The following is a 16965-nucleotide window of genomic DNA, read 5'->3' as shown; positions in this document are numbered from 1 at the left end:
CTGTGCAGGGCTCTAACTGTAAGCTCTTTGGGGCAGGGGCTGTCTTTCTGTTCTGTGTTTGTACAGCGCCTAGCACAAAGGGGTCCTGGGCAAGGACTAGAGCTCCTAAGCGCTACAGTAATACAAATTAATGCTAATTAGCTAATTCAATAGGAGCCAATTCCAGAGCAAGGCATTTATCTCAATGGCTATGCTGTGAAAGAACAACCCACTTTGGATCCAGCTTCCACCCAAAGGAAATATCAGTGCAATGCGGGTTCCCATGCAGGGGGAAGCACGTTAACCCTGGGGCTTCCCCTTCTTTGTTTGGGATGGCAAGTGGCCAGAAGAGGCTGAAAAACCTAGAGGTCGAATGGGCACATAACACATTAGGCCAGAAAGAAGACACAAAGTGGCTGGAAGTGGAGTATTCTCACAGGACACAGGAATTATAATTACTGCGGAGGAAGCACCGGTATCCAGGCAGGACTGAAGCCAGTTGCTGATAGTCTTGCAAGAAAGTCTGTTCTTGAGAGGGACCCAGGCAAGTTTTGCTGATTCATGAGGTTTGGTTCAGATAAGTGTTCAAACGGTCAGATGGCCATATGAGCTCAACTCCAAGACTCCTGAGGGTTTGACCATCACTACGACTTACCCACTTGGTGCTGTATGTAAACTTGTTTTGGCGTCTGTCCCTCCCGGTATGGGATGGCAGTAGAGGGAGGCACTTTCCATTACAGGTCCCATCTCCTTTCATCCATCCCTCCTCCCCAAACCAGAGATACCCCTCTTCCATCTTCCCGGACAATTGCCCCAACTCTCCTGGGATTGCATTACAGACGGTCGCAGTCAGCTGTGATTTCTGTCTCACTGCTGGTTTCTGATCTCCAGCTGGGTTTGCTGCAGATCTGCGCTCCCTCCTGCCTCGCACGGTAGTCAGGCAAGCAAACCTGAGCCCAGCTGCTTCCTCTCCCCATCAGCTTGCAGCTGATTCTGCCTACAGGGAGGCCCCACTGCCTGGCCCGGCTGGATGCAGAAGCAAGAGCAGCGTCAGCGGGATCTTCTGTTCGACATTCTTAGAAGCAGCGCCTTCATCTCTCCTTTGTAAGGAGAAGGCGCAGTCCCAGGGCAACGCTTCTTTCAGCTTCTTTGCACTCCTCTTTGGGAAGTCTCTGAACCACAGATGCACCCAGGACTCAGTTCAGGATTTTGCTACAGCCCAGCTATGCCTTCAGCTCTCTCCTCTACTTGCCGTGTTTTTAATTTGTGTACCATGAAATACAACCAGGAACACATCTGCATTTCTGCTCGGCCCTTGCCTTTACCAGAACGTCAGAGGAAGCCGCGCATTAGCCTCTCCATCCTGCCGCCTCTGGGATGAGAGGCTTGCTGACATGCTGGGCAAGCATTTCTGCACCGAGCCAGCAGGACTGTTACTTTTCTGATCCGCAGCGTGGATTTCAGATGAGAATTTTCCCCACGGTTTTGTACTGCCCGTGTGTTACAATCAAACAGCCAACAGAACCCATTGTTCTTCTTGGTGCCTAAGTGTAAGACATCATCTGATGAGTTTGGACTTCTGTTTACATCAGTCCCCAGCCAGTTTCAGGTGAGTGGTTCCTCCTGCCAGTCTGCCCACTCAGTAATAGTGTAGATTGCGCAACTCAGACAGCCACCCCCCCCCCCCCAAGGTGCTGCAGGAATCCACTGGGCAGAAAACAAGACTCCAGCTTGCTGCTAATTGCTTGCACAGTTGATGTAGCTCAGCTCTAGCTAACAAAGTCCGTGTAGTGTCAGATAATTGCTTGAAGTTTAGCTAGCACTTTGTAACAGTCAGATAAAATTATAGGCCATTGGCACTGCTTATTAAAGATTTCTACTGTAATAGTGAATGCCTCAAGCACACCCCCAAGCTGGGTTCCATTGTGCAAACATGACTGATAATCCCTGTCCCAACAAGCTACTTGCTGCATTGTTCAAGGGCTTGTCTACACTAGATTTGTCCCATAACATTTCTTTCCTATTGCCAACATTTGCCACTCAATTGGCGGGAGTGCTAGAGCAGACTAGCCACTGTCATTTTAGCCACTGTGGTTAAAACATTGGTGGAGCCTGTCTCTGCAAGAGCCCCTACCATTGCTGATGCTGATGGGACTGCATCTGTGATAGCAAAGATGGAGTCTGCCCAGTGTAGACAGCCTGGCTTGTTTCCCCTGGCACGCCCACTGGGAATCTTGTTGGTTTGAACAAGTTTCTTGGATTTTAGTTTTGCCCTTAATAAAGATTTTTTCTTTTCATACTCTCAATCCTTTGCCTGGAATTACAGAGTTCTGTTAGATAAAGATCTTCCAGTAGCATAAACTAAACATCTTCTATCCCTTAAAGAGCTCACGAAACAAAATTCCATCCTATTACAGAGCTAGCAATATATCAGTTAGACAGTTCTCCCGGGTCCAAGAGCTGTACTCACTGAACGAAATATCATCTGAACTGTTTAGTCAGGGCTCATACTGGCACGCACACTCCTGTGCCTGTCTACCTTTATATAAAGCACAATGGCAAAAGACCTAAGTACTGACGGAGCTTATTCTCTCCCAGCTGTGCTGAAACAAGCATCTACTGTTAGCTGCAGGAAGGCAGCGAAAAGATGAACCATTGAGACGATCATCAGGACAGTCCCATGAAATGTCATGCCCATTGCTACACCACGTTGTTCTGCTTCAGCCTGGCATAGCCAATTCATCCCCACCCATCCATCCCCATGGAAATGCCATTCAGTGCCATGATACCATCAGATTACTTGTGGTCATGACACCATGTGACTAACAGCCACAGGACTCTGGGAAGAGCTGGTTTCTAACTCTTCGGAGTTTCACACAAAAAGCTTTTAGAAACGACTGTTCTCCGTGGGGAAGATACAGAGAGGCCCATTATGCCTGGCTTCCCTTCTCCCCATCTGTCCTTCCAAGGACGTTAACACAGGGTACAGTCTCCCCTCTGTGTGCATGGGCAGTGCTCATGATTAGTAATAAGAGTTAAGTACGCACAGACAGAGAAGAATATAAACACCTCCCTATTTCAGTTAATAGCTGCAGGCAAGGTATTTCCATTCTTCTTCCTCCACACAATGGACTACTTTTTATAGGGAGCAGAATGGGGCAGGGCAAAGTATCAACTGCCTTTCATTATTGTCTCCCTTGATTTGACATTTTTTATTCCTGGGTATTTATGTGGGTCACAGCAGAAATACACTGGATGCTCTCTGATGTTGTATACAATCATTAATACACCTTAACACTGGACCTTATGGTAGGAGAGGTGCAAGACTTTGCATGTTGTAAACAGCTTACGTTTTTAATAATTTATTTTGCTTCTTGTTGCTCTCTTTGCCTGGGGCACCGCAATCTAGTGGATCAGGCGTAAGAGCGGGAGACCGGAGACCTAGGTTCTAGCTCCAACGTGACTTATTTTGCAACACTTCGGGCTTTTCTACACCTGCAGCACGGCAGAGGCGCAGCTGCACCGTTACAGCTGTGCCACTGTACGCTCAGCGAAGCTGCTACCTCCTCTGACAGGAGAGCTTCTCCCGCTGGCGAGGTACGCCACCTCCCGGAGAGCCAGCAGCTACGGAGATGGGAGAAGCTCTCCTGTTGGCATAGTGCTGTCTACACCGGGAGTCAGGTCAATATAACTGGGTTCTCAGAGGTGTGGATTTTCCACACCCCTGAGCGAAGTAGTTATACCGACCTAAGTTTGTAGTGTAGACCAAAGCGTAGTCACTGAGGGCCAGGTTTTTGAAGGCGTTTAAACACCTAGCTCCCAAATCAAATGGGATTTAGGTGCCTAAATACTTTTAAAAATCTGGCCCTTAGACTTTCTCAGCCTCAGTTCTGAGTCAGCAAATGCACCTGGTGATAATTATTTCCCTTTGCCGGGTGGCTGTTGTGATGTGTGTGTGAAGGACCATCCGTATTTGCTCTGATCAGCCAGTTTTAGAGGTCAGAACGCAGGACTGCCTGGCTAGCAACCCATGTTCTGTCTGTATTAGGTTTCAGAGTAACAGCCGTGTTAGTCTGTATTCGCAAAAAGAAAAGGAGTACTTGTGGCACCTTAGAGACTAACCAATTTATTTGAGCATGAGCTTTCGTGAGCTGTAGCTCACGAAACCTCATGCTCAAATAAATTGGTTAGTCTCTAAGGTGCCACAAGTACTCCTTTTCTTTTTGTCTGTATTAGGTGTCTCTGAGAATTCCTTTTCACCACGTCCTGCTTTTCTGGGCATTAGTGACCTAGGCCTCCTGGAATATATTGTAAGGTTTGGTTGACTTTCACAGTCCTTGCAAGTTTAGATCAAACTAAAGTGCTTCAGAGTTTAAAAATCAAAGTGGAACACAAACAACTTCCCCAGAAAATCCTCCTGTATATACATAAATATTCTTGTTCCTAACTTCAGAATGTGCACTCCAATTTCCTGCCTTAGGTCGGAAGGAAATCTACAAAACCAGACAAGTTTGAGACAGATCAGTTCAGCTATTGAGGATTTATGGCTGCACAAAAAACATTTTTCGCTAACAAATGCAGGAAAGTCGGGTTCTTTCACCGTGCACATGTTACAAGAGTGCGCTGTGTCTTTTTATATGTAAATAGTTAACAGGACCAGGTGGTATGGTGCGTTGTGGTAGCCGCGTCAGTCCCAGGCTATTAGAGAGACAAGGTGGGGGAGGCGATATCTTTTGTTGGACCAACATTGCCTTGCCCACCTTGTCTCTCTGGTAAGACAGGGTGACAGTAGATGGGGCTTGTGAAGACGTAACGTCGCTCCCAGGGGTTACAACAAAAAACTTGCTGTGTGTTGCCATTGGCTTTCTCTGCACAGCTCTTCGCATCGTGTCAGAAGTAAGACAGAAAACTGCACTAGTTCTTCCTTGTGGCTGACCAGAGGCACGGAGGGCAGGTCTACACTTAAACCGTTGCACTGGTAAGAGGTGCACCATGGTAGCACTTAAGTGAAGCTGCTCCTACGCCAACAAGAGAGCTTCTCCCATCTGCAGAGGTAATCCACCCCCGTGAGAGGTGGTAGCTGTGTGGACAGAAACAGCTCTCCTGCCGACATAGCACTGTCTACCCTGGGGGTTAGGTCGGAGTACCTGCGTTGCTCAGGGCTGTGGATTTTTCACACTCCTGAGCAATGTAGTTATACCGATATAGGGCTGTAGTGTAGACCTGGCCTGAGTTCCTGCAGCAATGGCTGTGAGCAATCTTGTGATGCAAATTCACAGGAACGTCTGAAAACTGGAGCTCCTTCAGGGCCTCAATGACAAACCGAGGTGGCTGCAAGACTGGACAGAGAAAGCAGGGCAATTAACCTGGGTGGCTGCCCTGAATGCAGCAACTGGGAAGGACTGAATCACAATGTGCTCCAAATTTCAAACCTATCCACCTCTGACTGGAGACTGAGCGAACCTCAGATTTGCTAACATTATGAGATTGTAAAAGAGGGGTTAAAATGGAAGTTGCTATGTAGCCTTAACTCTAAAATGCACAGATTTCCACCACCCTTTCCTAACAAAAGCAGGAACAGACGAAAACACTTGGGTCCCAATTCAGTAAAACACTACACATGTTGCCACCACTTTTGATTCTGTCACAAGTCTCGGGACGTTTGACTTTTCTCTCAGCACCCCAGCTTCTGGGGTCACAGGGTTTTATCAGAATCTCAGCTTTCATTTTAAAAACATTTTCCCAGCCCTCATGGTTGCTGAGAAAACTTGAAAACTTGAGCCAAGTGCATCTACAGGTTCAAAAAACCAGAAGGCGAATAAACCCCCAATTTTATTATTTGTAAAATCGCAGGATTTTAAAGCCAATTCTGCGACTTTTGGGGCCTGATTCTTGATTTCTGAGCAATACTAACTTAAGCACATGCTTAACTGTAAATAGTCAAGTCAATGGGAGTTAAGCATATGCTTAAGTGCTTTGCTGAACTGGGACTTAAGTCATTTTTTAAAATATTGGTAAAATGAACATCACTCGTTTAGTCCTAAAAAGCAATCTGCCAGAGACAGCTTGAGACTTCCTGAAAGAGCTCAAGGAGTCAAGCCGAACCAGGTCACAGCCAAACCACTCATTCAGAATCTTTATTAGAAGTTGGCCACTACTGGCTGACCCTAAACCAGACTCTAAGCATACCCCTTGAAACAGTTATTCCTTAGTTGATTGTGAAGAAGTCAGCTGCATTACTCATTATAGCAACAGTGCTTAAACCTGTTTAATATCCAACGCATGATATCTCGCTGAGCAAACATGCTACGGCACTGGGAAAAATACTGATGTTTTAGTTGCAAGAGCCAATCATAAAGTCTGACACATAGCAAAATTAAGCCCCCCCCCAGCCCCCCCGCAAGAAAAACCTCCAGGAGGCACCAACTCTGATGTTTCACTTTTGTGCAGATAGTAAAAATGGAACCCTACCCACAGCTTTCCTATAATCTGAGCAATTTAATTTCCACCCCATTATTGTCCTACTTATTGGTAAGGTTGCAAATGCTTTTTTTTTGTGGAAGAAGGAGAGATGCAGCATGAAATAAAGGCGAATCTGCTTAAGTTACTAGCAGTATTAAAGGTTAGGTCCTCTAAATGACTCCCCCAAAAACAGACAAACAGGTTTGACAGTCCAGCAGAGGGCAGTGGCACACAAATACCAGCTAGTATGTTACACAACACTGAGAAATAAGGTGAGCTCAAGAAAACAGGAGGGAGGGGGGCAGGGGGAGGAGGGAGTTGTTTTCGTGTTTTTAAAAAGAAAGATTTCCAGGATTTTAGCATGCACTGCAATAAAAGGAGTAATTAACATTACTTTAATATTACTGCCACCTAATGAGAGAGAATTTATTCGAAAATGTTAAAGATGCACCTAAATGTGTAATATCTTTCCAAATTAAATATATACATACAGAGAGAGAGAGGGAGAGAGCAGCCAGTGTCTTGAAGACGTCTAGGTGCAAATGAAATAACAGAGCATGTGTCTTCATGGCACAGATAAAATAGGTCTATTATATTAACAAGACTGTGGGCCAAGCTGCAATTTATTGCAAAGACCTTGCCTGGCAGTGAAAATTAACCAAAGTGCATTTCTACCCATTGCTTTTGGATAGCAAACGACTGGTTCATTTTCCTGAATTATCTTCATGTGCAGAGTTCCCCATACCAATTCCTCTGGTCTGCAGTCATGGCTACACTGACCCTCCGAATAAACTTTGTCTGCCCGTGTTTATTCTGCTCATGCTAACAGAGACAGAGATAGGGCTATTGCTGAGTAGGGCACACACACATAGTCTCCGTATCTCTCCTCTTTAACTGAAGTAATCTGTTTGGATTGTATTCTTGTGTCAGTGCCTGGACGATAAAGTGGATAAGTGGGCAGCCTTTCTGCTTAGCTTTTCTTTTCCTTTTCGCTCCAGCACCAGAGAGCATGGGCGTTCTCACACCCACTCAGAACAAAAAATGATAGCGCGTGTTTTATATTGGTGGGAGAGCCTGGTTCTGTAGGGTCCACAACACTAAAGAATTTGCAATCCTAATCGCTTTGATGATGCAGCAATGTGGAGAGGTGTGAAGTGAGAGGATGCAAAACGGGATGTAGGAGCAGGGGGGAGACAGGGTGGTTGTGTTTAAGAGACAGATGGAAGGACATGGCAACATGAGGAGAAGATAGATCGCAGGAAGGAGATATCTACTGAAAGAAAATGTAATCCGGTGTTATTGCTTTCCAATGTAAACAGCCCTCCAGAAGCAGCTAAACATTCACATTCTTATGACACAGACACTCAAGAGTGCAAATAGATTTGTCTAGTCTACATGAAAAATTATGTAAATTTATTTATTGAGTTCCCCAAGGTCTTAGCCTGACCGTCTACAGTTAAACTATTAGGCTACCTCTCCCCCGCTCTTAGTTATGTCCTGTCAGAAGATCTAAGAGTTTTTATTTTAGGCAGCAGCAAATTTTGAACTTGGCCACTACAGAGGTTGCAAACATCTGACAAGGAAGTCTGGGTCTCTTTACAACCTTAGTTTCTTTTGGTTTCCATTTGTTAGATGAGGCTGATCAGGGCTTTTGAGATGGAAGTTGCAGGAAGCGAGGGGAGAGACCAATGGGGGGAGACCCCCAAGGATGGGTTTCTGAAGAGGAAAGAGTGATTCCTTCGGAGGAGGGGCAAAGGGGCCATGGAGACCCACTGATGATTACCAAGGAGATGAGGGAGGGCAATAGAATGGGCTGCTGCAGCTACAGCAGGGGTCTGGGACCACGTATTTTGTGCTAAGTAAGAAGTTGAAGTGCAGTTTTTGACTGAACATGCAGCAGTTTAATCCCCATTTGGATGGGTGACGCAGAGCGCCACCCTACCACCAAGACAGAAGAGCAATTCTAGCCAACTATGATAGTACACAGGTGATCAGGGTAATTTCAGCTGGATAGCAGGGAAACCCTGGATAGGGTGTGAGTAGTGCCTTCCATTGGTTCTGTGTGAGGCTGGGAGAAGTCAAGGTCAAAGTTTTCAAAATTGCCCTCTGATTTTTTTTTGTGGCTGAGATTTTAGCACCTGGGGGCACCCACTGAAGAGCGAAACCAAGGCTCCTGCACTGCTACGTAACACAATCTGTAGTAAAGACAAGACTGGTCAAAAAATGGTGTTTCATGAAAAAAAATTTTAAATGACAAATTCCTTTTTGGCCACCCCGCCAAAATACCATCAGAAATTTTTAATTTTTCATCAAAACAAAACATTCAATTTGAATATAAACAATTTTTTTTGGTTTGTTTTCAGGGTTTCAGTTTCAATTTGCCTTTGTCCTGACTTCTTTGGTGCATCTGGCCACACTCTCTTTAGGGAGCTGGCAAGTCTTTTGCAGATATTCTACACTGGACCTTTTCTGTGTTTCAAGTTGGTTTGCTGAGTACGAAGCAGGTGGGCTTGGCTCATGTGTAGAACACGAAGGCAGGTTTTATAGCAAGTTTCTGTGATTTCTGGTATGCAACAATGGGAATATATGGCCCACAGTATTGCAAATGTACTGTAGCTTTAAAAAAATTTCTAATGCAGAACAGTGTACAGGAACAAAAAGAAAAGGAAAGTTAGGAGCAAATTAAATCCTGGAGTAGATCTGCTGTATCTAGGTTACCTTGATTACGTTTCACTAAATATGGATGCACATTAATTAGCAGGCTGCTTATTTCCAGAAAAAATTGGTTTACTCTTAATGAACTAATCAGATTCTATTTTAAAAAATGATGAAATTATAACATTGCACTAAGGAATCCATATTCAGTTTTCAACATTTCACCAAGCTCTGTTCTGGTAAGAATGAACGAAATGATTGTCTTGATATTTAATATTCATGAGGACTTCTAAATCTTTGGTGAGGATTCCTCCAGGTATCGACTGCAACTAATTTAGTGTACTATCTGTTCCTAATCCATTGATCCCATGTTGGATTTACCCAGAGTGAAAGTAAGCCAGTATGCCCCGGTACGGTGTACCAGTAAGAGTGGTGTGCTGTACCTGGACTGGCTTTCCCTGGCAGCAATTTAAAGCCCTGGGGTAGCGGTGGTGGGGCTCCGGCGAGGATTTAAAGAGTCCCAAAGCTCCAGCTACTGCCCCAGCCCTTTAAATCCCCACTAGAGCCCTGCTGATGAAGCCCTGGGGTAGTGGCGGTGGGGCTCCAGAGGGGATTTAAAGGGCTGGGGCGGTAGCAGCGGCTGGAGCTCTGGGGCCCTTTAAATCCCTGATGGAGCCCGGCCGCCGCTACCCCAGGGCTCAGGCAGCAGGGCTCAGGCGGGGATTTAAAGGGCTCAGGGCTCCGGCAGCTGCTACCACAGCTGGGCCCCAGGCCCTTTAAAGCTCTGCCAGAGCCCAGAGCTCCGGGGTAGCGGTGGCAGCCGGGAGCCCCCAGGGCTCCTCAGTGATTTAAAGGGCCCGGGGCTCCGCTGCGGTAGCAGCAGCTGGAGCCTTGGGCCCTTTAAATCACCCCTGAGCCCTGGGTTTCCCAGCCGCCTCTGCAGCTGGTAGTTTGGGGGTGATCTAAAGGGCCCGGGGCTCCCAGCCGCCACTACCGCAGCTGGACCCCCAGGCCCTGTAAATCAAGATTAAAGGGCCCGGGGATTTAAGGCCCTGCCTCTTCCGGTTAAGGCCACGGCTCTTCCGGTTGAGGGCACACCCCCTGCTCACGACTCCGGCATACTGGTAAGTCCTCTAACTTACTTTCACCCCTGGATTTACCAGAAATAAAAAGTGTTGGCAACAAAGGGTTAACAGCTACAGATTTACAACTGCTCAACATTATTGGAGTAGGGTTGGCATATTCATAATTATAGGCTAAAAAGATTCAGTAGCCGAAACACTGAATAGAACAGGAAAAATACATTAGTCTCCATCTCTGGCTTAACACTATTTAGCTAAAGCTACTTGGTTTTAGAATATTAGTAAGATTCAAGCTGTGCACTGCAATTAAAATGCTGATTACAGTTCCCTCCATCTGCAATGGATTCTATGCAAGAAAGTAAAGACATAAAGACCGATAGACTTAGGAAAGCAGTGATGCTAGAGTTCAGATGTGATCTGTTCTTATAGCCAAGAGCAATATTCAGGGAACATTACATCCCAATGGCTGGCTGGCCAGGAAGCTTTCTATCCTTGTACAATCTACACAGCTGAGTGTTATGTTCGTTATGCCAAAAGCCAGAAACCTTTACCCAGTTTATTTAATCAAATCGTCCCCAAGTACTTGGGACAAACTGAAAGTTGGGGTAAAATGATCTCAATTGAGTTACTCCAGGACTGAACATGGCATAAAGCTAAGGAGTTGTTCAATCCGTGTTCATGATCTTGAGCTGCACTCAGTTACAAGGACAAGTAGATTTTGGAAACTGTCCTGAAGCTTATTGATCATGCAGCAAGAATCCTGTAGGGTTTCCGTATAATTAATCCTCTGACTTTGTGGGAACTACAGGCATTATAAAATGGTTATTTTAAAAGCATACATTATGTATAGATATCTTCCCCCACTCACATACCTCCCTTCGCTTGCATTTCAGTTCAATCTGTCACAAGTCTGTTAACTGATATTAAAGGCAAAATCCTGCTTCTCCAGTAGAAGTTGCACTAGGTCTTGTGGAGAGGAAAGCAGAACAGGGGACTGGCGGCGTGTTTGTCACAAGAGCCATCCTAATGATGCAGAATAGGATGCCTCGGAGCACTGCAGGGTAGGCAAGGCACACCGGGCAGCAACACGCCCATCCTCACTCCTTAGAAATGAGTAACACATCCCTGGTCAGCACATGCTGGAGCTGAAAGCACGCAAGGTAACACCTTGCTGGGCACCTACCATTCCTCCAGCCAGAGTACCATGCCCCTGTGGGGCTGAGATACACTGGTAAGAATGTTACCAAGTCTTCACCCTGGGCACTTGATTTAGCCCATTGTATAGTAGGCCAAGGTTGAGCTACTATTCTGATGGAAGCAAAGCAAACAAGATTAAAGTGTAAGATTTATTAAGTCTCTTCACGGTAATTGAAAGTTGGGCTGTTCATGTCACTAGCAAACTACTACCTGTCAATGTTGCGCATACAAAAGCGTAAGAGGGCTAGTCTACACTGGCAACGCTAAAGCGAGGGGTGTAGCTCCCATCCCTGAGCCAGAAAGTTGCAGCGCTGTAAATTGCCAGTGTAGACAAGCCCTTAAGAAACTGCATTCCAACCCAAGGTAATATTTAGTGAGTTTATCTGTGACGTTGCAACCATACAATACATTCTTCCAAGAGGCACAGCAAAAGTGGAGAGCAGTGAGTCAGCCACAGCAATGGGTGTTCAACCATGAATGACCACTGGTGACAGATATTACTTTTTACCCGACATAGTATATTCCCATCGGTCTGTTTCTGAAGAATATGCTGAATGGCCAGGAGTTTAAAATTGCATGAACTAGTTTATTTTCAAACTCAAGTGAACAGCCGAAGCAAGTCTCAGGGGGGAAGATAAAGTGCAAGGTTATCTGCAGAAAAAGGTGAATACTCCAATAGGTTTATTATTTATTAAATGTAGGTGCAATTCTTCACACATAAAAAAGTGCTTTACATAGATAACAGCCAGCTATGGACCGCATAGCAATAAAATTAAGGGGAAAACAAAAGCATGGATTGGATTTGCTTTTAAGCCAAGCCAGAGCTTGCCAGTCCTTAGAAGAGGAGTGCCACCAAACAAAGGATGAAGCTTACACCATGTAATGGGTAGATTAGTACCAAAAGAGGCCAGATTGTACATCAGATCATGAACATTCAAATACTGGGCACTATAAATACCCCTGCAGGTTGATTGCTCATAAGATTCTAAGGGTAGGTGATAAAAACTTAAAATAAATCTTCAGTTTAAGTGGGAGCTGTCAGAGCACAAAATAAAAGCTTAACGAGTGTGATGTGAAAGTGACAAGCAGAACGTCGAACAGATTGGAGAAGACGAGTAGAAGCTATCGGGAGGATGACAAACAGAGTGTTATAAAGGCACAGTAATCTCTCCACCAGACTATGCTGTGAAGATTTGGCAGCAGGAATAATGACGCCAAGTAGTTAAGTCATGAAGACCTTGTGACAGACCTAGAGAGAGTCGAAAGAAATACTCAAAACGGTATCCAAAGTTTTCACTACAGAGACTCTGAGTCAATTTTTCCTCCCCATTAAATCTATATGAAGGATTCAACCCTGTCTGAATAGGACCTGAGTCCATATGGAGTTGGGCTCCTTCAGACTGAGAAAGGGAGCTGCAGTTTTGTCCATGGAAGAGACAGATGAGATTGATACCCATCCGATTGCCCAGCTGTGACTGATTCATGGCACCAGTTTAAAAGGGCCAATTAAATTTTCAGAAATGTCATTTACAGAATCCCACAGAAAAGGCTTTATTGTCTGAATTTCCTAGAGAAGAGGAAAAGGAGTAAAGATATAGTGTAGCTCTTAAATTTTATATCAGTTTTATTGCCCTCTTGAAACTTGAAGAGCACATCCAAAGAAACCTATTGAGTTTAGAAGAATGACGGAGGCTACCTAACAAGGTAGTGCCCCATGCCTGACACGGCCCATGGAGCCTTGTGAACTGGGCACTGTAGCTGCAAGGCCCATGGGGTTAAGGGAATGAGGGTGAGAAAAAGGAGCAGCTTGGATACGTATTCATCCCAAACTAAGGTTGCCAGGTGTCCAGTTTTTGATCAGAATGCCCGGTTGAAAAGGGACCTTGGCAGCTCCGGTCACCACTGCTGACGGGGCTGTTAAAAGTTTGGTTGGCTCGGGGCTGGCAGGCTCCCTACTTGGCTCCGTGAGGCTCCCCAGAAGCAGCGACATGTCCCTTGGGTCCTAGATGGAGGGATGGCCATGGCCGGGAACTGTGGCCAATGGGAGCTGCAGGGGCGGTGCCTGTGCGCGGAGGCAGTGCACAGAGCAGCCTGGCTGCACCTCCGCCTAGAAGCCGAGGGACGTTGCAAATTCCGGGGAGCTCCCTGAGGTAAGCACCGCCCGGAGCCCACACCTCAAACGCCTCATGCACCCCAAGCCCTGCCCCAGCCCTCAGCCCCCTCCCGCACCCAAGCTCCCTCCCGCACCCCAACCCCCAGCCTTGAGCCCCCTCCCAGAGCCGCACCCCCTCCCATGCCCCAACCCCCTGTGCCAGCCCTGAGCCCCCTTACAATGCAAACTCCCAGCCAGAGCACCCTCTTGCACCCCAAACCCCTCATTCCCGGCTCCACCCCAGAGCTCACACCCCAAGCCGGAGCCCTCCCCCCTGCCCACACCCCAGCTCCCTCTCCTGCACCCTGAACCCCTCATTTCTGGCCCCACCCCAACACCCACACCTCCAGCCCAGAGCCCATACCCCCTCCCACACTCCAACCCCCTGCCTCACACTGGAGCCCCCTCCCGCACTCTGAACGTCTCAGCCCCAGCCCAGAGGCTCCTCCTGAACCCCAAACCCCTCATCCCCAGCCCAGAGCCCTCACCCCTCCCCGCACCCCAGCTCCCTGCCCCAGCCCAGATCCCTCTCCTGCATCCTGAACCCCTCATTTCTGGCCCCACCCCAAAGCCCACACCTCCATCCCCCTGCCTCACCCCAGAGCCCCCTCCCACACTCCGAGCCCCTCAGCCCCAGCCCAGAGGTTCCTCCTGCAGCCCAAACCCCTCATCCCCAGCCCCAGCCCCAGCCCAGAGCCCTGACCCCTTCCCACACCCCAACCCCCTGCCTCAGCCTGGAGCCCTCTCCCACACTCCGAACCCCTCAGCCCCACCCCCCAGCTCAGAGCCCCCTCCTGCACCCCAAACCCCTCAGCCCTGGCCCCATCCCAGAGCCTGCACCCCGCATTGATGCCCTCAACACCTACTGCACCCTATGCCCCTGCCCCAGCCAAGTGAAAATGAGCAAGCGAGTGAGTGAGGGCGGGGGAGAACGAGCAACAGAGGAAGGGGGGGGACTGTATGATCATGGGCGGGGCCTCGGAGAAGAGGTGGGGCAAGGGCAGGGCCTCATGGCAGGGGGCGGGGCAAGGGTGTTCGGTTTTGTGCAATTAGAAAGATCCGGTGAAAGTGACAAAGGTCAACCATGTACCCGTGACATGACGGGGTCAGTAGCCACCAACTCCAGTGGCTAACGTTACATCCACCACTCCACATTACCAGGCACAACACAGCTGAGAGACAACTGACATTTGTGATTTCGGAAAGACACTTTTCCTGGTGTGGCTCCTGCGTAGCAGCATTAGCACCAGCTCTGTTGGAAGAGTGCTAGGCTTTAGGGCCGAATCCATTGGGCTGTTGCTGAGACAATCTCCTGTCTACTTCAGTGGATTATTTGCCCGTTATTAGTAAGGACTAAGTAATGCTTGATGAAGACTTCAGCATTGCAATCTTAATGCAGATATGGACTAAAAGATACAAAGGGACATTATAGCAAAGACCTGTTTGCATACAAATGTTTTATTTATTCCTAAAAGATCTAGAATAAAGATACAATTCATTAAACCAGCTTTAAAGTCTCACTTCCCTAAACAAGAAAGCCACAATTAAAAAGATGAAATACCAGAGATTTCAGCCTGTCACAATGGTATTAAAGAGATTCCTGGGATAGAACGTGTGTTTTAACAGCTGTGTTTTAAGATTACCACTGAACTTCAATCAGGTTTGTTAAGGAAAAATTACTTACTTGTTCCAGTGGAATGACAAGAAAGGACCCTCCGCCAGCACTCTCCGTTACTATGGCGAGGAACTTGGCATTAACAGCACAGAAGTGGTTGTCATGAACATTCTTGGTAATTGGAATCCCATCAAAGCAATGCTCTCGGTTCGCCACTTTCCCATAGACATTTCGAAACTTTGAACTGCGATATTGTGGACGCCATGACATCTGTGGAGCAAATGTATGAAGATTTTTACAACAGTCCAGTCTTCACAAGGAAAGAGAAACAAATGCCACAAGTGACTTCTACATTTAACCTGCATGGTCACAGGAAAAAAACATTGAGTAGTTTAAGTCCTCCCTCCTTGTCATTAGGAGATAATATGGTTTAAGCCAGACCCTGGTTACAAATCACCAAATACTCTGGACAGGTTCAGATCCTCTGTTGAACTTTACAGTTCAGATGCATCTCTACATGAAGGGAAGAGTTGTAGTCAGGAAATTTCTCTCTTTCCTTCTACAGAGATCTAGGAAAAGAACTTGCAAGGGTTGTTGGGAAATTGTTCCAAAGATTTATTTTAAAACAAAGGAAGCAAAGCTTGGAACATTTGGATTGTCATCTGAAGATTAAAAGAAAGCTAGGTAGCTAACCAGCAGGCGATCCATACTTTGTGTTAACGAGCTGCCTCATTCGCCTACTCTTTGCAAATGGTACAGAGGACTATTCCCAAGCTAACGACATCACTAAAAAAAGCCGAGAGTTGCAATTAATCAAAGCCTGAACACTGATACAATAGTTTTACATTTACATAGTATCTCTCCTCAAAGTACTCAGTGAAACGATGAACAGCCATCTCTCTACTTTCAAAATACATACTCCTTGTTCAAAAGTGAACACACCTGGAAGTCAGTGGGCATTTGGTATACTGAAGAACTGAAAGACAGGGATCTATGACATAGAATTAAAGATTCCAGGGTCTTGAAATCTACTCTGTCTAGGATAAAAAAAGAGTTAAAGGCAGTTTCCAGGCACACCCCCACCTGTCCTTGGGTCGTCTTGTTAATTTTAATATGAGTCCTTTTTTTCCTCATCTTTCCCATTTGTGTGAAAGACCTAAAACTGACGATGCAGGGGAAGCCATTAAACTGACTATATTCAAGGTGCTGTTAAGTGTATAAAGTCAACAAACTGGAAAAAAGTGAATTTCGGTCTAGTCCCATGTATTAATTCCAAAAGTAGATTTTTAAAAAGTCACTTTTCAAGCGACATGCTTAACTGGAATGTATAGCAAAACTACTTTACATACATGCGACACAATCCTGTTAGCATTGTTGGAACATTTACCTCGGTCATCCACACAGATGCTATAACTCTATGTACCAGAGAAGATTCCAGAGACCTATTTGCATACACCATTTCCAAAAAAGAGTGTATACAATCATGCTAAACGTGCTCAGATGCAAACCAGTGTAACTGTGCACTCATTTTTGCTTGTTCCCACTGTTGTTTAGAGTTCGTGATATGCACAAAAAGAAGAAAAATAAAATGTGGTCCGACCTGTGCAAACATTGTTACATTAGTAGGATTTGTGTGTGTAGTTATTTTCCTAAGTTTATGAAAGAAAAAGTCCTTATGGTAGCACAAGTGCTGATACCACAATAAAGTCTTACACTATAATGAGCTAAGGCATTTTAAACGTTTAGAAAAGCATGAGCACTTACACCGTTGTAAAGTGGCTTAAGCACTTAAATCTCTATCGCACACTGACAATTTCATACTT

The 16965-nt window shown here is 46.2% G+C and overlaps 1 protein-coding gene across 1 annotated transcript in view; it reads right to left on the bottom strand.

Annotated features, from left to right (window-relative positions):
- Positions 1-16965, bottom strand: part of CORO2B (coronin 2B) — a 137210-nt gene that overhangs the window by 45890 nt on the left and 74355 nt on the right. Inside the window, exon 2 of the mRNA XM_037911237.2 lies at positions 15212-15412. Coding sequence (XP_037767165.1) covers positions 15212-15412 — 201 coding nt within the window. The remainder of the gene's footprint in view (positions 1-15211; positions 15413-16965) is intronic.

The sequence above is a fragment of the Chelonia mydas genome, chromosome 10, assembly GCF_015237465.2.
Source record: "Chelonia mydas isolate rCheMyd1 chromosome 10, rCheMyd1.pri.v2, whole genome shotgun sequence".
NCBI lineage: Eukaryota > Metazoa > Chordata > Testudines > Cheloniidae > Chelonia > Chelonia mydas.
Note: the sequence above shows the minus strand (reverse complement) of the source record. Positions and strands in the feature narration are given on the sequence as shown.